Source organism: Camelus bactrianus, chromosome 19 (genome assembly GCF_048773025.1).
Source record: "Camelus bactrianus isolate YW-2024 breed Bactrian camel chromosome 19, ASM4877302v1, whole genome shotgun sequence".
In the NCBI taxonomy this organism is placed as follows: domain Eukaryota; kingdom Metazoa; phylum Chordata; class Mammalia; order Artiodactyla; family Camelidae; genus Camelus; species Camelus bactrianus.
The window spans coordinates 33,852,359-33,876,960 of NC_133557.1; the positions used below are offsets into that span (position 1 = coordinate 33,852,359).

General features: G+C 57.4%; 1 protein-coding gene across 4 annotated transcripts; it reads right to left on the bottom strand.

The window, feature by feature from the left end:
- Positions 1–892: 892 nt before the first annotated feature.
- On the bottom strand, positions 893–24,505 carry ENTPD6 (ectonucleoside triphosphate diphosphohydrolase 6). 4 transcript variants are annotated; one of them, XM_074347750.1, is made up of 15 exons: positions 24,348–24,505; positions 23,046–23,126; positions 14,368–14,688; positions 13,032–13,108; positions 11,090–11,233; positions 10,078–10,153; positions 9,439–9,474; positions 8,585–8,673; positions 7,936–8,015; positions 7,342–7,406; positions 6,280–6,381; positions 4,286–4,426; positions 2,939–2,995; positions 1,791–1,903; positions 893–1,698 (listed from the first exon to the last, which is right to left on the bottom strand). In XM_074347750.1, the coding sequence occupies exons 3-15, from the start codon at positions 14,657–14,659 to the stop codon at positions 1,600–1,602; spliced, it is 1,371 nt and encodes a 456-aa protein (XP_074203851.1). In that variant the 5' UTR covers positions 14,660–14,688; positions 23,046–23,126; positions 24,348–24,505; the 3' UTR covers positions 893–1,599. The 4 variants fall into 4 exon arrangements, with proteins under 4 accessions (XP_074203851.1, XP_074203848.1, XP_074203850.1 ...); XM_074347747.1 differs by having other exon boundaries at positions 22,939–23,126; XM_074347749.1 differs by lacking the exon at positions 24,348–24,505 and adding an exon at positions 24,099–24,291 and having other exon boundaries at positions 22,939–23,126.
- Between the last annotated feature and the right edge of the window lie 97 nt (positions 24,506–24,602).

Consider the following 24,602-nt stretch of genomic DNA (forward strand, 5'->3'; position numbering starts at 1 on the left):
CCAGTTGTTCACACTTTTTCAGGTGTGAGATCGCTAGCCTGTAAATGGCCCAAATCGACTTTCACTTTTGCCGTGGCGCACTTCCATTCTTTGCCTCTGGAGTCCTTTAACTCCCTAAACTGTTAGGGATGCTGGGGGTGGCGGTGGGGGGAGGCGGGGGGAGAGGCCGGTTCCAGCCCCCGCAGAGCAGAGCCCCGGCTTCAGTTTGGTCGGCGGCGGCAGCACCTCCCCGCTGTGGTGCACACACACCTCTGCCCCTGCCCTAAGGTTGATGCTTTGGGGGAGCCCCGGGCAGAGGCGAGCTGGCTCATTTTCAGTGCTTGGGTCCTGGTGGTCTCCCTGCAGCCTCTGCAGCTGGAGCCCCGTGACGCCCCCACCCAGACCAGACTAGGACACCAGGTGAGGGTGGTGGCCCCAGCGCTTCTCATTCTCACACTTCTCAGGTATCACACCTGCATCCCCCTCCTGCCCCCGCCTGCCCGCCCGCGTCAGGGCTGTCCCCCAGGCTCACAAGGTGGGCTGCGTCAGCAGTCACATCCCTTGGGACCCGCTGCCGCCCTGGGAGGGAGGGGGGTCTGTCCAGTCTGTGGCATGCAACCCTCTGACTGCCCCTGATTAAAGCTGGCTCCTCACTGAAACCTGCAACCTGGGGCTCGGCGCTCGCCCCGACCATGCGCTGGAGGCGCCGGGCCCCAAAGTGCTGCAGGGCACAGCCCAGAACCGCCTGGGCCTCCGTGTGTCCTGGTGCCAGTGTCTCCCAAGATGCACCCACAGGACTCGACCCCGAATCACCTGGCACCCACCCGGGCAGGTTTCTGAACTCTGCTGAGGAGGACCTCAGGTGCTGGGGTGGAGGAATACGGTGGACACTCGCCGAGAGCAATCAGAGCAGGACCCTGGAAAACACTTTATTGTGGACGGAACACGAGGCTCAGTTTACTCCACGTATGGTGCGTCCGAGGCAGGAGCGGCTGCGGACCGAGACCACCTGAGGGCGGTTCCGGGGCTGCACACGCACAGGGCAGTGGCACACGCTGGGCTCAGAACACGGCTCTCCGCCGGCACACACCACACAACAACGTCATCCACGCAGCACAGCCTTGGACACCTGCCGGCAGTTCACAGGTCTCGACAGCCTCAAGAGGCCAGGGCACACGGGCCACCAACAGGCACCTTCTCCGGCCCCTCTTCCCAGTCTCAGCGCCACTCTGTCCGCCCACCCCGAGCCACCAAGGACTTGAGGAAGTGACCGCTGGGTGACGCCACATGTCCGCACCCTCGGAGGAGACACGCTGGCCCAGGGCCCACTGGGAGCAGCAGGATGAAACCAGACATCTGTCCAGGACACACCACAGTCACCCCAGCCCTGCTCTGGGGACAACAGGGATGGTGGGCTACACCATCCTGGCCCCAGCTGGTCACTGCCCACCTGGAGCCAAGGCCTGGGCCGCACTCCAGCCCCCTGCCATCCAGGAGCCGCCTGTGAGGCCGCGGGGAGGAGGGTGGCAGCTTGCACGTGGCCTCTTCCCCGCTTGTCAGGGATCCGCAGTCGGTTCTCGCGGCATCAGTGCTTCTGAGGGGACGGCCGGCGGCTCGGCCCTATGAAGTTGGGCTCTTCCGTCTGCTCAGGGAGTCGATGTAATGGAAGGTGGCCCCCAGGGCCCAGCTGGTCTCAACGTTATCAATCTTCTGGGTCAACTTGAAAAGACAAGAGGAGGGGCGGAGGAGTGTGTGTGAAAGGCGGGCACAGCTCACGAAGGGGCCAGGGTAGGGGCGCCGGGGGTCCCTACCTTCAGCTCCTTGTCCCCCGGGAAGCCGAACTCCCGCAGCAGGAGGCTGACGTAGGTGAGGTCCAGGCACAGGAAGGGGTTGTGGGGAGGCTGGGCCTCTGCCGTCCGGCACACTGCGGGGCAGACGGCTGCCTGGGCCAGGGGAGGGGGGCAGTGCAGCCCCGACCCCACCCGCCCTGGGCGCCCACCCCGCCAGGCTCTGTGCACCAGGGCCTCACTGCTGACCAGAGCACAGCACAGGCAGGCGTCCACCGCCTGCCGTCAGGACCGAGCCGGCTGGCACGTCTGTGTCACAGGCCGGAGACCCCGTCTCTGCCCTGGACCCTAGACACCTGTCCCAGGAGTGGACCTGGGCTTTCTGGGGCCTGAAAACACCGACACAGCCGGCGCAGAACCATCCACCCCTGTTCTCGAGGGTGACGGGCAACCCCAGCCGTGGTCTCCTGCTTGGAACCTTTTCCTGTGGAAGAGCTGTGCTGTCTGGTGTCCAGGGGACCCACCAGAAGTGATGAGAAGGCTCAAGAAAAGCCTTTTTTGGAGGAGAGGGGGAAGGATTTTTTATGGAGAAATAAACCGAATTTAACTCTTTTTTCCTGTGATTGGGAAAGGCAACCAGAGAGCAGAACGTTTACGTCCTGGCAGGCCGGGGGGATGGACAGCGGCCCTGGGGCTGCAGGTCCACCTCCTGCGACACCCCAGGGGACAGCTCTCCATCCCGCACACGCTGGGCTCTGCTGTGCAGGGCTTCCTGCAACTGTGCATCTGGGGGCACTCTGGGGGAATCCCTCTGAGGTCACCCAAGTCCCAGGGAAGAGTTTGAAAAAATGAAATCAAGGGAGTCCACTCCTCACGACCCAGGACTGAGACCAAGTCCTCGTGCAGCCAGACGCCGGCCCCGCCCCCTGGCCCAGGCCGCCCCGGGCGCGCGGCCCTGCAGCCCGGGCCAGCAGCAGCCCCCATCCACTCTCACGCCCACGAAAGCTAGGCCACACAGGGTGCGCGGCCCTGCAGCCCGGGCCAGCAGCGGCCCCCATCCACTCTCACGCCCACGAAGGCTCGTCTGGTTGACACAATCAGAACCAACCAGGAATTCTGGGGCCAGCGCCTGCCTCGTGCCTGGGACAGCGTCTGGCCTCTAGGCCACTCACCGTACTTGGCTGCAATCTCAAAGTCTGCGACAACCAGGCTGCCCCCCTTCTCTGCATCTGTGGACAAGACCAAGCGCCCAGTCGGCACCAGCACCGAGAGCCACGACAGCACCGAGGCCCTGGGGCGGCTATACATCTGGGCGTCGGAGGTGACACATTTGCGGTGGGCCACACGGGGCGGGCAGCATGGCCGGGGCCTCAGAGGGAGCTCGGCAGGGCCCCGGGCCCCACAGAGCAAGCTCTCAACCTCAAGAAAAATAAACTGGAAACATCTCCTGAAGCTATGGGCCTGCGCGCAGCAGCGCTGACCTGTGTCACACTCCGGGGAGAAAGAAACCCTGGGAGAGAACAAGGCCTCGGGACAGGCGGCAGGGGCTCCGTGAGGCGCGGCGGGCCCGTGCCACTCCCGGGCCGGCGCGTGAGAAGCCCCGTCCACCTCTCCCGACGGCAGCTGGCTTCTTCAAGGAGCCCCTGAGCCTCTGCCCTGGACAGGGGGCCCTGGGCCCTGGGTCTGTGGAAGGTGGCGTGATAAGGAGGCCTACATCCCCCCTCAGGCGTTTGCTAAGTCAGCAAATGTCACCTCAGGGTGGTTCCATTTCTAAAAACAGACCAGGCCGGCCTTGCGGAGCCAGGTGCGGCCACAAAGGGAGTGAGCAGAACTTTCCAGAACAGCCTGGCATCCCTGAGGGTGCCCCGGGAAGATGAGATCGTCCCAGGAAGGCCAGCCCCGCCACAGCTGGGCACCGTCTGTAGAGTGCAGACGAGGGTGCAGGCCGGGCAGCCGCTGGGGCAAGGGGTGAGAGGTCACCTTCCACCCGGACCAGCCTCCCCTGCCAGCGACCGTCCACACGGGGCCCCAGGGGGCCAGACTTGGCCTGTTCTCCTGGGTGGCGTCCTATGGACACTGGCGTTCTGATCCCTGCCAGGCATGCGCTACCCTCTTGTCAATCCGTTTCACCAAAATCCACTCCCAGTCACGACCCATTGAAGTGATGGTCTGCTGACCCCCGGCCCCGGGGCTCCAAATACCTCTTTCTGCCCCGTGGCACTCACAGGCTGGGGAGGGGCTGGAGTGAGACCCACTGGCTTCTGAGAGGCCAGGCCCCTCCCTCCGGCCTGGGTGCCAGAGCCCCAGGCTGAGGTGGCAGCGGCTGACGCGGGGGAGGAGCCGACAGCAAGGAAGCCCTCCCGCAGCAAGTAGCTTGTTCACCAAAGACAGCCCGTCACTCTGCCCCCGTCACTCTCCCTCCGTGACACATGGCCCTCCCTCTGCCCGTCACCTGACCGCTGATGGCTCGCCCCCAGCCCCGCCACAGGCCCAGGGCGCCCACCCGGCCCCACCCTTACCTATGAGGCCGACGTTTGCCGCGAGATCGTAATAGTAGGAAAAGGCATAGAAGTCCACGTCCTTCGCTTCCTCCGTCTTGTGCACTTTGTCTCGAAGGATTTCGGACACTCGGGCGGCACACAGCTGATAGAGGTTCCCCGCTGGTCAGGCGGAGGGAGGGCACATTCAGTGGTCGGGGCTCTGGGCACCTGGCCACACAGCCCGGGGTGACCCTGACCTGGGGGTGAGGTGGGACCAGGAGCCTGTGCGGGGCCCACCTGCAACCTCTTAGGGGTCATGAACCGTGCCAGGTCGAGGGGGGACACCGTGAGCATGGAGGTGGCTGGAGAGAGCGCGGCCCCAGCCCTGCAGCTGCGCCCCATGCTAAGCCCCGGTGTGCAGCATCTCCCTGCGTCTCATCAGCCCCGGGGGGCCTGCACCTCCTCCTGTCACCTCACTGGTGAGGAATCATGCGGGAGTGGTCCCTGCCTCCCTGCTCGGAAGGCGGGCCACAGCACAGGCCTGAGTTCACAGATGAGGACGGCCCACAGCCACGACGGGCCGGCCCCACGTCTGGCTGCTGCCCATCCAGCTCTCCCTGTCTGTCTGGTCACAACACCTGCTCCTCGCTCCCCGAACACAGCAGCTGCCTCAGGACCTCTGCACACACTGATCCCTGAGCCTGGGCTTTCGATCTCTGTGGCTCACTCCCCATCTCCTCGCCCAAGAATCACCGCAGGAGACCCCCCCCGGTCTCATTTAAAATGGCAGTTGCCCCAGATAGCCCCACCCCCTGCAGTCTCATCACATCACAAGGACAGGCATCCATTCTCATCCAGGTCCTGGCACGGACTCGTTCAGCCCATGTGACCCCGAGTGCTGAGGGCGAGGGGTCCTCTCTTGTTCACAGTGAGCCCCTTCATCCCCACCTGGCTTGTGCTACGAGGTGACTCCTGGGGGTCCCTAGAGGGGGCTGGTTGTCAGTGGAACCAGCCGGCGATGAGAAGGCTGGAACTTTCAGCCCCACGCTGACCTCCCGGGAGGAGAGGGGGCTGGGACTGAGCCAGTCCCTCGCGGTCGAGGATTGGATCAGTCTTGCCCCTGTAACGAGCCTCTGTGAAAACCCTTAACAGTGGGGTCCTGAGTGCTTCCCGGATGGAGAAGGCGTGGAGGTGCCAGGAGGGGCACCTGCCCCACACACCTGGCCTGGGCGTCTCCCCTTTGCTGCTCCCGAGTGGTGCCCTGTACCAGAAACCAGTGGTAGTAAAGCGCTTCGCTGAGTCCCGTGAGCCATTCCAGCAACTGTCCGATTCGAGGAGGGGGTTGTGGGAACCCCAGGTGTGCAGCCACGTCGGTCAGAAGACTGGGAGTCTGGGGGGCCCTAACCTGTGGGGTCTGCGCTGGCCCCTGGTGTCAGCGCGGGGACTGGACTGAACTGCAGGACACCCCGTGGGTGTCAGAGAACTGGCTGGCGCGGGGACATGGCACGTGTGGTGTCTGTGGGGCCGTGAGGAGAAGCTGCTTGTCACAGGCGACCGCACGCCCACGGGGCCAGCCTAGACACAGCACTGCAGTAGCTCTTTTGGAAGAAACTCGAAGAGCACAGGGCACAGGGGACGCCGTGGTGAGAGGGCCAGGCTGCCAGGAGCCCCGCAGGGAGCTCCGCGTCCTCGCCAGGAGCGCGGGCGGGGCAGGGAGGGGCCATCTGTCCCTCAGCTGGGACGCGGGCTCGCAGGGCGGCTGGGCCCACAGCCGGACCTGCTGTCTGCCTGGAGCCGATGGCCGCCCAGGCCCTTCCTCTCGGAGGCCGGTTAGGACATCGGGCCTCTGCAGGGGCACTTGGCGGCAGACCAGGGGGCCTTGTGTGGACACCCTGTGGGAGCTGGGGCCTCCAGAGCCTCGTCCACCTCGTGGGCAAGTGCAGGCTGGTGTGCGAGGAGGCTAGACGGCTGCCCTGCTTCTCAGAGGCATCAAGAGGGCACGCGCACCAGCCGCCCGTGGAGGGTCAGCGTACCTGCCTTCTGTCCTGAGACCCTGTAGGTTATCTCGGCGTGTGCCCACTCTCCTCTGAAACCCGGAGACAGACAAGGGCTGACCAACTCCTCTCCATCCTCAGCTGAAACAGAGAAGGAGGAGGATACAGTGCACCTGGCGCTGTGGGGCGAGGGCGCACCGGGCCTCGGGCCAGGGGACCAGCTTCGCTTTCCCATCAGGCCTGGCTCGTGGACACAACCCAGGTCGGCTGTGGGAGGCAGAGCCTCCATCCACCACCACCACAGAGGCCCCAGCGAAGCCACTCCCAGCTCATGGCCATGGAGGGGCATCAGGGTTCCAGGCGACGGTCACCATGACCCTAACAGGAGCAGCTGGCATCCCTCACTTTACGGACGAGCGAGGCAGAACCAGGACACGCTGCCCACCGCCAGCCCTGGACACGTGGTGGCCGGCCTCCTGCCAAGAGGGTCCCTGGCTGGGGTCTGCTTTCACTGACAGAACGTGTGGGACAGGAGGCTGTGCGACCTCAGGCAGCCCTCCCACCTCTGAGCTGCCGGGAGAAGTGTGGGTAGAGGCCAGATGTGCCCCAAACGCCACCCCACAGGGCCCCAGGGGAGCCTGTGGACTCATGACAATCGTGACGATAAAGCACCTGTTGAGTGACAACCGCTCAGCCTGCGGGTGACCTGCTGACTGACAACTGCTCAGCCTGCGGGAGGCTCCCCCACTGCTTGGCTGGCTGGGGGGCTGCAGGGGGCACAGGACCCCGAGGCTGGAGCAGGTGGTGAATGGGTGCCTGCCTTCCTCCCGCTGGCCAGCAGGTGTTTTCTGGCCCAGAGCAAGGGTGCTGGTTTTCTGAGATGAGAATGCATTTTCGGTTTGCAACAAAGGGGCTGCCCATCTGGAAGAAGGCCAAGCCCGTCCAAGACCCCACGGACCCCTCCTCGGGCCCCTCCCGTGCTGTCTTGCCGTAAAGGCTTAAAAACAAGCCAACCCTGGACGTGCCCAGCCCAGTGACGCAGCCCCGACGTCACCGGCACCTCTTTCCTCATCAACGACCTGACGAGGTGCACCCACTCACCAGGCTTCCCCTCCTTGCCGCCCAGGACCGCCAGCCGCGCCGACATCAGGCCGAGGCCCAGGTAGCTGTGGGAAGAGAGCGCGGTGAAGGGACACCTCTCCTCCGCCTGGGGCATGCGAACTGCCCGGGTCCAGGACGGGGGGAGCGGAAGGGAGGAAACCAGTGGCAAACAGCAGTTTTCTGCTTATTCTGGAAGCTTCTTTGGTGGGGCTCAGGGCACTCAGCGCAGACGCGAAGGCTACTACGTGGTGGGAGCTGGTCCAGGAGCCACGGACACTGGACAGGGAGACAGGCCCCGACCTTCACGGTGTGGATGCGCCGCACGGAAGACCCTACGGGAGGCGTCCCACGGCCCAGAAAACTGCTCGATCCAGGGGCTCCTCCCCACTTTCTCAAAACCTCTTCTAGAGCAGGACAGGCCAAGCACACGTGTTACTGCAGGGGAGGGGAGGGGGAGGGCCCACAGCAGGGTCTCGCCGAGTCTGGGCTGACCGCTCCGTCACTCCACAGGCAGGAGCTGGAGACGAGGCCGCGGTGCTAAGCTGCTCCGTGTGCCTGACCGTCAACCTCTCCACCCTCAACCTGGACACAAACCTGTAGGAATAGAGCTTGTAGGTCCTGTTGAACATTTGCAGGGACGTCAGGTAGCCGGGCGGGGAGGTCTGGAGGGTGCCCTGGGGAGGAACGCGAGGGTCACCGTCTTCCCTGCTGGCCTCTCTAGAAAGCTGTCCCCCACTCCCTCCACTCACTCGAAGGAACAGGGATGTTCACAGACATACTCAGTCACACGAGCTTTTCCTCAGATCACTGCTGTGATGAAAAAAAAACTGTCCAAAATGGAAACACTATGTTTTTCCTCTTTGTAGTGCTTCCCCGTCTTGACAAACACGGCCCAGTCAAGACAGTCAGGAGTAAACTTAACGTGTTTTCCACTAACAACTGAAACAACCGACTAAAACGGCGGGTGAGGGAGGCACTTTCCAGAACAGCGCAGCCTTAACCGGGAGCACGGTCCCCCCAGGATGTCTGTCTGAAGAGGAGGCCGCTCTCGACCGCAGTCAGGCTGGGGGGCAGGGGGCCCCACTCCCGCTCTCTGCCCAGAGGGCTCCAGGCACCACCTAACTTATTGCCCTGCTGAAGACCACATTTCTTCTTCTTTTCCAGGCAGAGTTAAAATCACAGCAAGCAGCACTGTGGGTGGACCTGGTCCTCAGGGGAGGGGCTGAGAGCAGGGGCTGGTTACCTCGACTCTCGGGAGGAAGGTGATCTGAGTGGACCCTCCGCCCAGGTCCAGCGTGCCCACGCTGCCCCTCCCGGGGGCTCTGAGACCGCCTGCAGCACAGGAGTGAAACCCACAGCAATGCCGTTAGTAACACGAAGACAGCAGGAAACGCGGAGAGGCTGGAAGTCAGACCCCGCCGTGGAAAACCAGGCAAGACAGGGAGAAGCTGAGGCCACTTAAAACCTCCAGGGGCGTTTGCGGCACGAAGGACAGCTGCCTCGGCGGTGGCTTTAGTCTGAACGCAAGGACAATGTGACCCCCCCCCGCTCGGGGACGCCCCCGCCTGCTCTCCTGGCCTGTCCCCTAACACGGCCCTCCATCCCCAGGCGGCAAATCCTACAAGAAACTTCCTCTCTCTTCCATGAATCAGACACATTGGTCTGGCCCATAATTGCAATAAAGGGACAAAAGTCCACATCCTGAGAACAACACAAGGAAAAGTGCTCCTGGCACCTGTTTCCAGGACAGGCTGCCCCACCTCCAGCAGAGGCTTCGACGACAAGCTGACCAGTGCTCAGGACAGTCAGCACCTGAGACATGAGCAGCGTCACTCAGGGCTTCCTCGGAACTCAGGAACCCAGGAGGCGGCTGGGGGAGCCGCCCCCACCTGCAGGGAAGGCCCCTCCCTCCCAGCACTTGCATCTGCAGGCTTGGGGCCCCGGGGCCACCAGTGGACACCCCCACCCACCCCCACAGCCTAATTCTTTGGGCTGGCGACACTGTCACCCCGAGGGGTCCCTTTAAAGAGTGGAGATGGGGCCCCTGCTCTCGGCACCGCGTCAGTGGACTGTGGACTCAAGATGAAGAGGACTCACCTGTGAGGAAGTTGACTGTGATCCAGGCCGAAACGCCTGCAAGAGAGGGTCACAAGCGCACCTGAGCCACCTGAGACGCTGGAACCAGCTCTCTGACATCAGGAGCCCGAGGCCACACCTGCTCACTCCTCGCAGCCTTCACATCAGCTGCGGAAGGAGCGCTAGCCACGAGGCCACCCGCGGCCCTGGCGGGGTCCGAGGAGGCCCCGCACTGAGACCCAGAGCGCTCTGCCCGCTGCACCCGGCGCCGGTCCTCACCGACAGCTTCTCTTCTGAAGAGAAGCAGATGTCCCCACGCCCTCCCCCACACTCGCCAACTCGGAAGGGCACGCTTAAAGTCAGAGGCTGGTAAGGAACCTTATCAAGCGTCTCCCCCTTAGAATTACTGCAGCTCCAACATTCCGACATGACAGCAACTGAGGGTTCTCTTCAAATGTTCTTAAACCAGAAAAATGATTTGTTCTAGAAACTTCATCTGGGCCAGGTTGGCAGCTGTCTCTAACTCCGGCCCCAGGACGGGCTCTGAGACGTTAAACCAGAGACGGGGACGGGACCGTTGCTTCGTTGTCAGCATGCCTGCCTGGGGAAGGCCCTGGCACCCGCACAGCAGCCCACAGGGCGCCCGCCTATGGCCACTACCTTCGTCCGTGCCGTTCATGATGGAAACACAGTCGGTGCCCACGAGGAACGGCGACGCCTCGAACACTTCTTTAACCTGCAGGGAGAGAGAGGCACTTTATCCCCCAGACCGAAGCCCCCAGCCCGTCCCACTACTCCCCAGGCAGGAGACCCTGCAGGGTGCCCGCCACACTCATGGAGCCTGGGCTGGCGGAGGCAGTGCTGCTGAGACCCTGGATGGGGTCTGGGGTACCAGGGCACACCCCAAAGCTGCCCTGCTCTAGGATGGGAGACAGGGGGCGGGAACCCTGCAAGGCAGATTCCAGCCTGGGCCCGCGCGGCCTGGCGGGCACGCTCCCGGGGGACGGTGGCGGAGGATGGGGAGGCAGTGAGCAGCTGCATTTGGCTGCACACCTGTCTCCGCTTTTTTAGCGACCACTGATACACGGAAACTCCGGTACGTCTGCCCTGTGTCCCAGCACCTGCTCGAGAACGTGGGTGTGGTTTTCAAAAGGGATGTGGACGTGCACAACAACCCATCACTGAGCAGCAAGAAGGTTCAGAACCGGCGCATCCAAGCATCGGACCAAGAGCGAGGCTGGCACGACCCCAGGACCCGCGGGCCGAGAGGACGCACTGGGAATTCAGACACACAGAGAGTCCGTGGACGGCGGGAAGCCCTTCAAAAGCACATTTTTTTTATAGCTTCCTTTTCACAATTGTTTTTTTGGGAGTGGTAACTAGGTTTATTTACTTATATATGTATTTTTAATGGCAGTACCAAGGACTGAACGCAGGGCCTCGTGCGTGCACTGAGCTATACCCTCTCCGCAACGTATTTTTAAAACAAACTTGCTCTCCTTAGAAGACAAACTCATTCTAGAAAACACGAGTACTTTAAACTCCCTGAGGAGGAAAGCAATGTTCAGCGACAGGCCCTCCACCAAAGGCTGGCATTCGTCCCCCTCGCGGGGGGCCTGCGTCTTCAGTCGCACAACCCCCCCCGCCAGGCCCTGGGAACGGACGAGCTCACCTTCTGCAGCAGCTTCTGAGCCTTTTCTCCTGGCAGCAGACGCAGACCAGCTGTGGCCCTGAGGACCAGGGGTGTGGCCTGCCAGAGGCCGGAGGGGATGTCCTGCTTGGCCACGCCCAGCAGCTCCTGGATCCCTGGGGCGCTCTGTGAACACGGGGGTACAGAGTCCGGGTTTATTCATGTATACGTATATTTTTTTCTAATTTTCAAATCAACAGAAAGAGTGATTCAAGTGGTGCTGGCAGGAGTATGGGGCTCAGGGACCACTGAGCCCGGGCAAGACCCGGAGAGGGTGCCCGGGAGGACCCGCTGCTCTGTGCGCACCTTGGACAAGCCCTGGACTCATGGATAGACTTCGGGGGCCCCCAAAACACTAACACCCTTGAGTAACTACCCTCAGGAACCACCTTCACCTGCCAGAGCGTAAGAGCTCCCGGAGCGTCAGTGTGGGGACGGGGGTAGAGGGTGGACCGGGAAGGCGAGGACCTGGGGGGGCGGGGACGGGGCGGGGGGACGGGGACCACGGGGGAGGGGGGACGGGGAGCGGGCGGGGTTGGCAGTTAGGGGGTGGGGACCGGGGGTCGGGGACCGTGGCAGGGGCGGGGACCGGGGGTTGGGGGTGACTTTGCTAAAGGCTCGCTGGGCCCAGTCCAAAGCCGTGGCGGGACTATGCAACATCCGTCGTCTGTCGGGGAACACACGCTCCGCTGACTCTGAAGTCCCCGCCAGGGTTCCTCTGAGAGGCGCCCTCGCACATGAGGGCACGGCCGACCCCAGCCCCTCCCACGCTGCGGAGAGCGAGGGCGGGCATCACCTCCGCGTCGCCCGACTTCCCGGGCACACGCGGCGGTCCATCGCTGGAAGAGCCGTGGAGGCGCTGAAGTGCGCAGCGGTGCGGGTGCAATGAAGGGGGGGGGCACAGACGTGACTCCTCTCGAAGGAGCAGAAACAGGGACGCTGGCCCTCCTGGGGGGGGGGAATGGGGCTCCCACCCGAGGAAGGGGAGCAGGTCGTCCCCCTGAATGTGTGCTGCTGGTCCAAACAAGGAGGTTTAAAAGCCCCACATGTTGATTGTAAAATAAACAGTTTAACCAGATTTAACCTTACGGGCACTCTAGAATCACTAATTTCAATTGTCTTCCATTTGTTTTTTAACCAAGCTGCAGGAAGCAATGCTGTGACTTCAGTGTCTTAGATCAGGACGCAGCTATGGGCAAGAATCCTGCGTCACCTTCTGATTTAAGACATGCTGGAGCCAAAGGAACACACAGCTGCGTGAGTGTTGCCTGCGGGGCCTCCTGGAAACACGGGACCCATGGTCCTGCACTTGAGAAGTGTGACTGCCACAAACTCACGGAAGTCACCATCTGACGGTTCAATTTATTTTACACTTTTTTGACTTTGTGGATTTTGCATAATGCATTAACTTTTCTTTCTTTAGTCAATATTTGTCATCTTCAATCAGAGAAACTGAAACAAAAAAACTAAACTTTCAAATGATGCTTTTTGTAAGTTTGTAAGATTTATACTTTTGAATCACACCATGACTTCTGGGTGGCACGCATGTTGGCTGAAGGAAGGGTCTGAGTGGCCTGGGGGTGCACGTGTGTGTGGTGTGTATGTACGCGTGTGTACACATGGCGTGCATGTGCGTACACGTATGGTATGTGTCGTGTGCACGTGTGCGGATATGTGTACATAAGTGTGGTGTGTGGTGTGTGTGCACGTGTGGTGCGTATGTGTGTACATATGTGACGTGGCGGGGCGGCGATGGGGGCAGCGGTGAGCCTTTGGCCTCACATGTGGTGCCCAGGGAAGTGCCGGGTCGGCACCACCAGAGGTGCTGCTGGGGGGCAGCTCTCTGCGTCCCAGAGAAGGGGGGTCACTTTAACAAACCGACAGACAACAAATCCGATAGACAGACTCAAGAGAAAACCGTTACCTTTTCAACGTCATCAGCGTAAGCAGAAAGCCCTGGCGTCAGTGCTCTGAAGGTTTCACGGGTCAAGGTGGGAGTTTCTAAGGGAAAATCACATTTAAAAAAGGTCCAGGTGTGAGTGTAAGCACACACGGCTCTACGCGACCACGAGCAGCCCCACTTTTACGGCAGAACCTGAAAACAGACCTTCACTTCCTCGCCTGCACTCCGCCTCTCCAGTCTGGCTGAGCACGAGGAGCAGACACTTAATGTTTTGGCCAGAACTTTCCTTTTTTGAAAGACGTCAACTTTACTGAGGTATAATTTACACACCAGAAACTACCCGTTTAAAGTGTCACATTTCACCACAGTTAATCCATGCTGACTCAGTGCAGGAGCAGAGTCCAAACTGCAAATATGAAAATCACGTGCTTGGTGCGAGAGGGACCCATCACACGTTCTGAAGGGATACTTCATTCTTCTGTTTAAAAAACTGAGTGTTTTGAGTTATTAGAGGCCTGGGCTCATGCGTCACAGCAAGCGAGAGCATCCCGAGGCCAAGGGGAGCTGTCTGAATTCAGACACGGAGGCCCAGCAGGAAGAACGGGGGGCAAGGTTATTTGCGAGAACGTCTCTCCCCAGGAAACACACCGGAACGTGGCCGTTCGAGGGTCACACGCTGATGCACCTTGCCTTAAACTCAGCTTCAAGACCAACTGTGGAGGCAGGCTAAGTCCAGCATGTAGACATGTAACTATTGTGACAAGTTTAAAAATAAAGCAGATAAAAAGGAGATAAACGTGCCACTTTGGAGAGCTCTACGCAAGGGTCTGGCACCCCAGCTCAGTTAACGCCCAGAAGGTCGGAGGGTCCGCACGGAACCGGCGGGGAACCCCACTGTGGGTGTCGGGGAGACGCCCAGGGGTGAGAGGCCGGAGCGGGACCCTCCGAGCCAGAGGGCACAAGGGAGGCGCTGGGGGTCTCCCCACGGGGGAAGCCGGCAGGTAGAGATGCCCAATTCCCACCCTCAGTCTGGCCCAGACCCCCGCTTACTGGGGCCACTGCTGTTGCCACTCCCCTGCGGCCAGGGCCCAGCGGGCAGCTCTGGGTCAGCCTGGCTTCTGGGTCTCTGCTCCCTTATCTGACTTGCTAGACTCTCAGCTCCCTCCCATCTGCGCCTGGGGTCACCCCACGTGCCCTCTGGCCTAAGTCATGATCTCGGCCACCCCAGCCACTGGTGAAGGCCACCCAACACCCCTGGGATCCCCGCTGCCCTCAGGACCCTTGGGGCTCCCAGGGGAGTCCACGGCAGGGGCCCAGCCCACACCCCAGGGCCCAGGCCCCGCTCCCTGCCCGCTACCTCCGTGCGGCCGTGTGAACTGGAAGATGTGCACACGGGTGCCGGTGCTGCCCGCGTCGAACATGATGCCGTAGAAGACCTCGTGGGCGTGCGCGGCCGCCCCCGAGGGGCTGTGGGCCTGCTGGCCCCGCCGTGCCCCCGCCGCTGCCTCGGTGATGCTGAGGAAGGCCTGGGTGGCCGAGGCCCAGTGCCACTTGATGTAGGCGATGTAGATGAACAGGCACGCGAGCAGCCCCAGCGGGTACGCCACCCTCGGCACCCTCAGGTTCCCATTATTCGGTATTTTTCTCATCTCCGTCTGCTGAGGACGGGGCCGCGCCGCTGGTGGAAGGGGACAGGAAGGAAGAACGCATGAGGCTGCAAAGCTCCCAGTGGCTCACAAGTCCCTGTGCTCGGGGACAGGGCTTCTCCAGACAGAAATTGCGTTTTCTCCTGTGGGATCAGACGCTTCATGTGGGGAAGCCCCACCTGACAGACCGGGAACCGAGGCTCGCAGAGTCCAAGGCCACTGGTCCTGCAGGTGCTGGCCTGGGCCAGCCCCGCAGCCCCTCTGAGCGCCCTTCCAGGCAAACATGTGTGAAGGCAAACTTGGGTGTCCCCAAGCCCTTCAGGGTCACAGAAATGCGTACCCACCACCTTCCTTCAGTCCTCACTTCCCTCCTATGCCAGCAGCTTAGCCTTCAAAGGTTTAACATCTTGTTCCCTGGGAACCACAGAGCCACAGGCAGATCAGAGATGGCTGGTTCTCAAAGTTTCACAACAGACACTGCCTTTCATTCGTCCCCCTGTTCCCGCCGAGAAGGGAATGGTGCCCGTATGCTTCCGGAGCCCATAAAAACTTGACCCGAGTAGCGAAATAAATAATCAGCACCGGGGTCTGGGTCAGCGCCCCTTGGAAGAGAGGCACTCGCTCAGCTTCCATCCGAGGACAAGAAGGGGCGCTGGGCTCTTGGTGGGCGGGGTGGGGGAGCGGGCTCGCCATCTGTCCATCCACCCGACCCTGTCAGTCGGGTAAGTGGAGTGATGCCCCAGGGGGAGGACACAGGGAGGTGATGGGTGGAAAGCGTGTGACCGTGGCGGGTGACCGACTGGCAGGGGCTGGCTGTCTGGGGCACACAGGATGTGCGCTGGCCCAGGACACGGGGCGGCAGGAGTCATGGCCCTGGAGGACAGCGAGACTGCATGCTCCGGGGGCAGGGCGGGGAGTCGGGGCCAGGCCTAGAAGTGCAGGGGGCACCTGCAACCTTGAGGCAATCTGCGTGGAGGGGACATGGAACAGTGCCCTCAGGGGCCCAGCCTGACAGCCACACCAGGACACCCCAGGCCCCTGCAGCACTGCCCACACCCAGGCAAGCCTCCCAGAGCCTGCTCCTGCCTCACCTGCCCTCGGGAGCCCCCAGTGCTCCCAGGATCAGGGCGCACATGCTGCCCCAGCGTGGCCCCTACCAGCCTCTGCACTGTACCCCTCCCTCTCTGGCCCTGGCTTCCTCTGCCGAGAACCTCCCTGTCTCCGCCCTTCACGTGCACTGTTAACCATTCCCAGAACGCCTGGCCACCACCCTGGCCAACCTTGTCCTCATCCCTCGGCTGGAAGGCTGTTGTCCCCACCTTTCCTGACGCCCCCAGCTTAACCGACCCCACCCTGTGCTCTCCCCGAGCTCGCTGCCCTCATCTGACCTGTCAGGGTGCCTGTTTCTGGGATCCGTTCCTGAAGGTCGTGTCCCCTCTGACCATGAGCCCCACGCGCAGGGCCTTAGCCTGTCCTGCGCTGCCACCGCCCGGCAGGCCTACGGGCCCAGCGGGAGCCCCACGGGGAAAACGTTGCAGTACGGACAGCGGGTGGGTCTGTGGTGCTCGCCCACCCTCGTCCCACTGCCCCCGGCAGCAGCCCCCCAGGCCCTCCCTCACACGGAAGGGCTGGAGGAGAGCTTCCAGCAACATTCCAACCCGCCTCGGGGCTGCCTGGGCCAAGAGGCTGAGGGTGGGGGTGCGAGGGACACCCAAGGCCCGAGGGGGAGCTCAGGTGGAGCTCTGCGACAGAAGACCCGTGAGAGCGGCCACCCGTGCGGGGGGCCAGGGAACAGCACACACACAGGCTCCGAACAAATCCCAGCGAGGCCCATGCCTTCCCGAGCTGACCCCCCGGCTCAGACACCCCCTGGCAACTTGGGAGGGTCGTTCAGGGCACAGCCCCAGTCTGCAAACACCGAGAGAGGCAGGTGTTTTTTTTGAATGTTTAATTAAAAAAAAAATCACAAGGCATACAAAGAAATGGGGAAACATGGCCCCCTTGCATGAAGAAAAAGCAGTAGAAACTGTCCCTGAAGAAACACGGGCTTAGGATGTTGCAGACAGAAGACTTTAAACGACCGTCTTAGACGTGCTGAGAAAGTGAAAGGAAAACGTAGAACTAAAACGAATTACAAAAACAACGTATGACAACAGAAAGACAGGAACGGTAACGAAGAGCCAAGCAGCGACCGCGGCGCTGAGCAACAAACACAGCGACCAAATGGGAAGGTTCACCAGAGGGGCCCGACGGCACACGGGGCAGGGGGAGGGTGCACCTGAGCACAGGGCACCGAGGTCACCGAGCCAGAGCCGCGGAGACAAGGCGGAAGCAAAGCGAAGAAATGAACACAGCCCCAGAACACAAAAGCTGAGGGAGCTCCTCACCAGCCGACCGCCTGTGGGAGCCGCCGAGGGGAGTCCCTCGGGCCGAAACAAACGGATGCCACTGAGTCACTGGAAGCCGTGAGAACACGTGAAGATCTCCAGTTAAGGTAAATTCACGGACACACAGAAAACCCAGTTGTAACTGGAGTTGCAACTCCCTTTTATTTTCCAGAGGATTGAAAAGACAAATGCACAAAAATAATCGTAAGCCTGTGTCGCTAGAACACAAACGCGTGCTCTGTGACACTGACAACAAAGTGGGGAGGGGACACCGAGTACGCGTGATTCACGTTACGCTGGTGTCAAACCTGAACTGCCACCACACCAGGGTGTCACCTGTGGTCCCCGTGGTAACCACAAGGAAGGGGTCTCACGCACCCAAAGGGAATGAGGCAGGACTCAGGGTTGCTCCCACAAAGCACCAGTCAACAAAGAGGAAACACCTGCAGGAACTGAGGGCCAAAGAAGCTACAAGACGTACAGAAAATTACAAAATGGCAGAAGTCAGTCCTCTCCCTTCAGCAATTAGCTGAGCTGATAAAAAACAGGATTCAACTTCATGCTTCTACAAGAGCCTCACTTTAGATATAAGGACACACACAGACTGTGGAAAGACTCCCCGAAAACAGTAACCGACAGAGCGGGGATCTGTATACTACATCAGACATACCGGACTTTAAGTAAAAAACGGTCACAAGAGACAAAAAAAAGATGCTGCATAATGACAAGAGGGCCAGATCACCAAGAAGATGTACAACTGTAAACGTGAATACAGTAGCTCCTTGACATATGAAGCGAACAGAACTGAAAGGAGAACGGCCAGCCGCGCAGTGACACAGGGGGCCTGGATATCCCACTTCCAGTAAAGCACAGAGAAGTCAGGCAGGAGGTCAGCACACACACAGGACACTCTACCAGCAGCAGCAGCAAACTCGTTTTTCTCAGGTGCACATAAAACATTCTCCAGGACACATGACACATTGGGCTACAAAGCATGTCCTACTAAATGGGAAGAGATCAAAATCAAACACAGTATCTTTTCCAATCACAACAGAATGAAACTAGAAATCGAGGGCAGAAAACACCTGGAAAATTCCCCAATATATGGAAATCAAGCAACACACTCTTGAATAGCCAATGGATCAAAAAAGAAGTCAAAACGGAAATGAGAAAATACTTGTGACAAATGGAAATGAAAACACAACATACCAAAACGGATGGGACGCCGAGGGGCAAGTTTACAGCTGCAAATGCTTACATTAAGAGAAGATAAAGACCTCAGACTAACAACCTACCTTAACGTTAAGGAACTAGAAACAGAGCAAACTAAACAAAGCTAGAAGGAAGGAAACAATAAAAATTAGAGCAGGGTAAATAAAACAGAGAAAATCCCTGAGCCCAAGAGTTGGTTCTTTGAAAAGAGCAACCTAAGTGACAAGACTTCAGCTAGACTGACGAAGGTATAAAGAAGGAATATTCAAGTAACTAAAATCAGAAGCGGAAGAGGGAACATTACTATCGATTTTATAGAGTAAGAATGACTGAGAGTACCATGAAAAACTGTGTGCCAATGACTGGAGAACCTGGATCAAACAGACAAATTCCTAGAAACACGCAAACGACCAAAATGAATCATGAGGAAACAGAGTCTGAACAGCGCCACAGCTCGTAAGACTCAATCAGCAATCAAACCTCGCAGCAAAGCAGAGCCCTGGACCAGACGGTTTCACTACTGAGTCTACCAAACACCTAAAGAATTAAAAATCCTTTTCATAATCTTCCCAAAAACTGAAGACAAGGGACAACTTCTTAACTCATCTTTGAGGCCAGCATCACCCCATATCAAAGCCAGACAAAGACACTACAAGAAAAGCAAATACACACCAATATTTCTTATGAATGACGATATACAGATCCTCAACAAATAGCATCAAACTGAACTCAACAGCACAGTAAAAGGGTTACACACCATGTCCAAGTGGAGTTAATTCCCGGAATGCCAGGGTGATTCACTCCATGAAAACCTATCCAGGTAACATACCACGTGAACAGAACGGGGAGGGGAAAAAACCACACTATCTCAACTGGTGCAGAAAAAGTTTAATATAATCTAATGCTTTTTCATAATTAAGCTCCCCAACAAACCAGGACCAGAAGGAGACTACCTCACCATAATAAAAGCCGCGTGTAACCTGCGGCCCAGCGCTGAAGGCTCAAACCTTTACTGTGAGGGCGGGATCAAGAAAGGATGTCCATTTCCACCACTTCTATTCAACGAAGTGTTGGAAATTCTAGCCAGGCCAATCAGAAAAGAAGAATAAAGAAAAAGGACCTAAGTTAGGAAGGAGGAAGGAGGATGAGCTGTTTGCAGACAATGTGGGCTCACAAAGCCCACCGCATTTCACTGTGCTTGCTTTATTGCACTTTGCAAATATCGCATTTTTTTTAAACAAACTGAAGATGTGTGGCAACCCTACGTTGCACAAGTCTGTTGGCACCATTTTTCCAACAGCATTTGCTCACTTTGTGTCTCTGGTTACATTTTGATAATTTTTTGCAATACGTCAAACTTTTCCATTATTCTATTTGTTATGGTGATCTGTGGTCAGTTATCTTTGGTGTTACTACTGCAAAAAGATTATGACTTGCTGAAGGCTCAGATGATGGTTGGCTTTTTTCTTTTTACCAATTAAGTACTTTTAAAATAAGGATATACATTGTTTTTTTAGACATAATGCTATTATTGCACACTTCACAGTACAGTGAAAACATAACTTTCATATGCACTGAGACAAAAACCACTGTGTGAATTATTTTATTGTGATATTCCCTCTATTGATGTGGCTCGGAAATGAACCCACAGTATCTCTGAGGTACATTTGTATGTGGAAAACCCTAAAGATTCCACACTGGGCAGAAAGAGGGGAAACAACTGTTGGAACTAATAACAAATTCAGCAAGATTATAACATACAAATCAATACACAAAAATCAGTTGTTTCTATACACTACAAGGAATAATCTGAAAAGGAAATTGAGAAAACAATTCCATTTACAATACCATCAAATAATCCCATTTATAATCCCATCAAACAATTCTACTTACAAAAGCATCAAAAAGAATAAAACATTTAAGAATAAAGTTAACCAAGAACATGAAAGACTCATACCCTGAACACTACAAAACATTGTTGAAAGAAATTAAGAGTCAAATAAACAGAAAGATAGCCCTTGTTCATGGATTGGAAATATTGTTTAATATTGTTAAGATCTCAACAGCATCCAAAGCAATTCACAGATTCAATGCAATCCTTATCAAAAACCCAACATTTTGTTTTGCAGAAAAAAAAAATCCTAAAATTCACATGAAATTTCAAGTGGCCCCAAATCACCAAAACAATTCTGAAAAAGAAGAAGAAAGTTGGACGCTTCACACATTCAGATTTTTAAAACATATTACAAAGCCACAGTAATCAACACAGTGTAGCAGTGGTGTAAAACAGACACAAAGACCAACGTAACAGAACAGAGTCCAGAACAGACTGCCACATATTTGGCCACGTGATCTTCGACAAGGGTACCAAGACCATTCAGTGGGGAAAGGACTGGTTTTTTAATAAGTCGTATTGGGAAATCGGGATATCCACATACAAAACAATGAAGTTGGATCCTGACCTCACACCACATACAGAAATAAACTCAAAATACAGAGTTAAATGTAAAATCTAAAAACTATAAAACTCCTAGGAGAAAACATTGGGGAGATGCAACATGACATCAGATTTGTCACTAATTTCTTTAAGACACCAACAGCACAGGCAACAAAAGCAAAAATAGACAAATAGGACGACATCAAAATTAAAAACCACAGTGCAGCAAAGGACACTGACAACAGAGGAAAATGGCATCCCTAAGAAAGGGAGAAAACATTTGCAGGTCACAGGCCTGACACAGGGTGACTATCCAGGACATAAAGAAGACTTCTAAACTCAACAACGGCAACAACCACCACCAATCCAATTCAAAAACGGGCAAAGGACCTGAACAGACATCTCTCCACAGAAGATACTCAAATGGCCAACAAGCACGTGAAAAGAGGCTCAGCATCACTAATGACCAGAGACACACAAAAGCCACAGTTACACGTCACCTCGCCCCCACCAGGACAGCCACCACAAAGACACAAACAGTAACAAGAGCCGGGAAGGACGTGGAGAAACTGGAACTCTTCTGCAGCGGTGCAACCACTGCGGCAAACAGTATGGAGGTTCCTCAGAAAACTGAAAATAGAATTATTATATGATCCAGCAAACCTATTTCTGGGTATTTGGCCAAAAGAACTGAAAGCAGGGTCTTGACACGTCTGCACACCCCAGTTCACTACAGCACTATTTACAACATCCAGGAGGTGGAAACAGCCCAAATGTCCATCCACAGATGACTGGAGAAAGAAGATGTGGTGTATAAACACAATGGAATCTTATTCAGCCCTAAAAATGAAGGCGCCTCGGACACGGGCTACAACATGGTTGAATCACTGTGCTAAGTGAAGTAAGCCAGTCATAAAAGCACAAATTCTCCACTTACACAAGGTACCTAGAGTAGCCAAATGCACGGAGACAAAAGGAAGCACAGTGGCTCCAGGGGCCGGTGGAGGCGGGGGGGGGGGGGGAGGGGGCACGGTCTGAGGGGACAGGTCCAGTCTGGGAGACAAAAGAGCTCTGCAGGCGGCCGGCAGCAGGGGCGCAGCAACGCATGTAACGCCGCTCAACTCCACACTTAAAACCGGCTGAAATGGTAGCGTTTACTTGACGTGTGCGTCACCCCACCACACACACAGTCCTTTAATTGCTCTAAGGCCAGGCAGGTCACATAAATGAGATCTGTGGGCGCAGGACTAAAGGCACTGATGAGACGGGGAGAATTCTCATTTTTACATCAAAATCAAGCTGTTTTAAAGTTGCCAATCACATCTCACCTCCTGAGCAAAGAGACAAGTTGATCCTTACTGAGATTTCTCCTGCCTTAAATTTTTCCCCCTTGGCTCCTTTCTCTGCACCCCTGCAAAGCCCACCCAAGGTGCTAACTGCAGCTCTGGGCCCCGGCAGCTGGGGGCCCCTCCTCTGGGCTCCTTGGTGCTTTACGCCACGCCCCTGAGTAAGCTGTCAGTGGAGCGATTCACTTGTGCCTCCCTTCCCTCTGGTTAGATGCCTCCCTGGAAGCAGGGACCACCCACCCATCCTGGGTCTCCCACTGCGACACAAGGCCAGAGCCCAGTGGCTGCTCAGCCAGCAGTGAAGGAGGCCAGCCAACAATTTAGCAATTCACCAGGAGTCGGGGAAAGACGGAGGCATGGACGATGCTTCAGGACCCAAATGGTGGTCACCAGCAGAGACAAGCCATCTGGGATGGGGCTGTTTGGGTAGAAGACAGCAGTGACCAGGTTTCCCACATGCTGAGTTTGAAATGACAGCAGGACATCAGTCAGAAGTGGAACTGACCCTGTGAGTGACGACAGGTTTGCAGCTGGAGCCTGAGGAAGCCACTCCCAGGCAGCCAGCCCTCACCCTACAGCAGAGACTTTCATAGACCTCCTTTTGTCAGATCATAGTAACCCAGAGTTTCCCGTTGCTAAGTGATCATTAAACAAAAGTATTTATACAGAAAGTTCTAAAGCAGCTACTTTCAAAGATGATTGGTGAGGACGTAAAAGCAATACTAACATCTTACAACTTTGAAAGTGTTTTATAAACTCCTTTCTCACAGTCACATTTTATCATGTCCTATGTTAGTCGAAGAACTACGATATTCAAGATCAGAGTAACAGATAGTATATCAAATCTTGCTGGCTGCTGTTAAATTTTCCTACCCACTTACAAAGCACCCCTTTACATACGCGACATCCTGTTGCTAGAGGCCCACAAGGCTGGCAGCACACGACACTAGACGACTTATTTCCACATGACAGCACCAAGGCCCGGGAAGGTCTGTAACTGGACTTGCCTGGGGTCCGGCACTCGGCAAGGTACAGAGGAGTTTCCGGCTTCCGTCTCCAAATCAAAGGTGCTTCATCACTTCACTTCCCTGTTAATATAAGACTACTTCAGGCAACCAAAAAAAAAAAAAAAAAAAAAACTCACAGGAAATTACATACATACAGTCATTAAAGATACACACCAAGTTTAGAATGGCATAAAGAGAAGCCAAACAGAACATAACATCAAGAGGGCACAGAGGCCCCTCCATGTCCCTGAGGCCAGAACCTAAAAAGCCAATTTCCTTCCGTAGGGTAAGGTAAGGTTTGTTCAAAGCTAAGACACCTGCAGGACGGGCAAAACAAATTTCTGTGACACCACTAACACCACGTGTAAAATGTGTCAATCAGGCCCTCCCCAGAGGTTCACCAAGGAAAACAATTCACTTTCAGTTTAGTTTTGTTCTTTAGGGAGAGAGAGTCTAGAACAAGCCTGTAAGGAAAGTCAGGTGGGGAATGAGATAGCAGGCAGGTGTGGCGGGTGGGGCAGGGTGCAGGTGCACAAAGGGAAACAGGTTTGGCTAAGCTAACTCTGCCTGGGGTGGGGGTGGGGGTGCATCCCTCTATCGGGGGAGGCAGGGGTCAGAGAGGAGGTCTGGGTGTGGGGCAGTGGCAGTGGCAGCGAGGGTGGAGACGCGCGGCTTCCTAGGAGCTGGGGACGGCAGGTCAGCGCTAGAAATACAAGCGCCATCTGATCTGGATGGGTGGCCGCCTTATCTGTAGGCCAGTTTCTTCAAGGTTAAAGTACATAAAAGGGCCGAGCAGGCAAATGACAGCCACACATGCTGAAAGCTCGTACAAAATTAAGCGCATTAAAAACACCTCTTATTCTCCCGGTAGGTTTAAACGGGCTTTTCTCCCCGGCCTGTCCCGCTCCTACTGGATCTGCACCCGGCTGAGCTGGGAGCGGGTCAGCAGCAGCTGGCTGCATGAATGAACGCAGAGGCCCGGCTACCGGCTCCCTGGGGGTGGAGACCGGCCGTCTTGCCCACCCGCTGCCCAACACCGATCATGCGGCTCACCGGGCAGCGGAGCCCGGGGCTCGCGGAGAACTGACGGAGCCGGACAGGCAGGAGGTGGGAGGGAAGGCCCGGGTGCGAGTCACCGCTTCAGCCGGGGGCGTTGCCAGGCGCTGGGTCTGCACACCCGGGGCCGCCGGCCCTGCTCCGTCGCAGCCCTTCTCCAGGGCGCAGCGCACCGTGCCCGGGGGCCCACGTGCAGAGGTACCCCGAGCCCGGCAGAACCCGCACGCGCCCCGGCCCGCCGCTTACCCTGCAGGGCCCTGTGCCCTGCCCACGGAGCGCGGTGCCCGTCCCCGGGGAGCGCGCGGGCCACCAAGGCCACTTCCCTGCGCTCCCGCCCGCCGGCGTCAGCGCCGCCTCCGCCCCCAGGGTGCGGGCCGGCCGACCCGGAGCCCCGGCCCCGCCCACGTGCAGCGCACGTCAGCCTAGTGCGCAGGCGCGGCGTGGAGGCGGGCGGTGCAGCCCAGCGCGCAGGCGCCGTGGCCCTTCCCGCAGGGGTCGGCC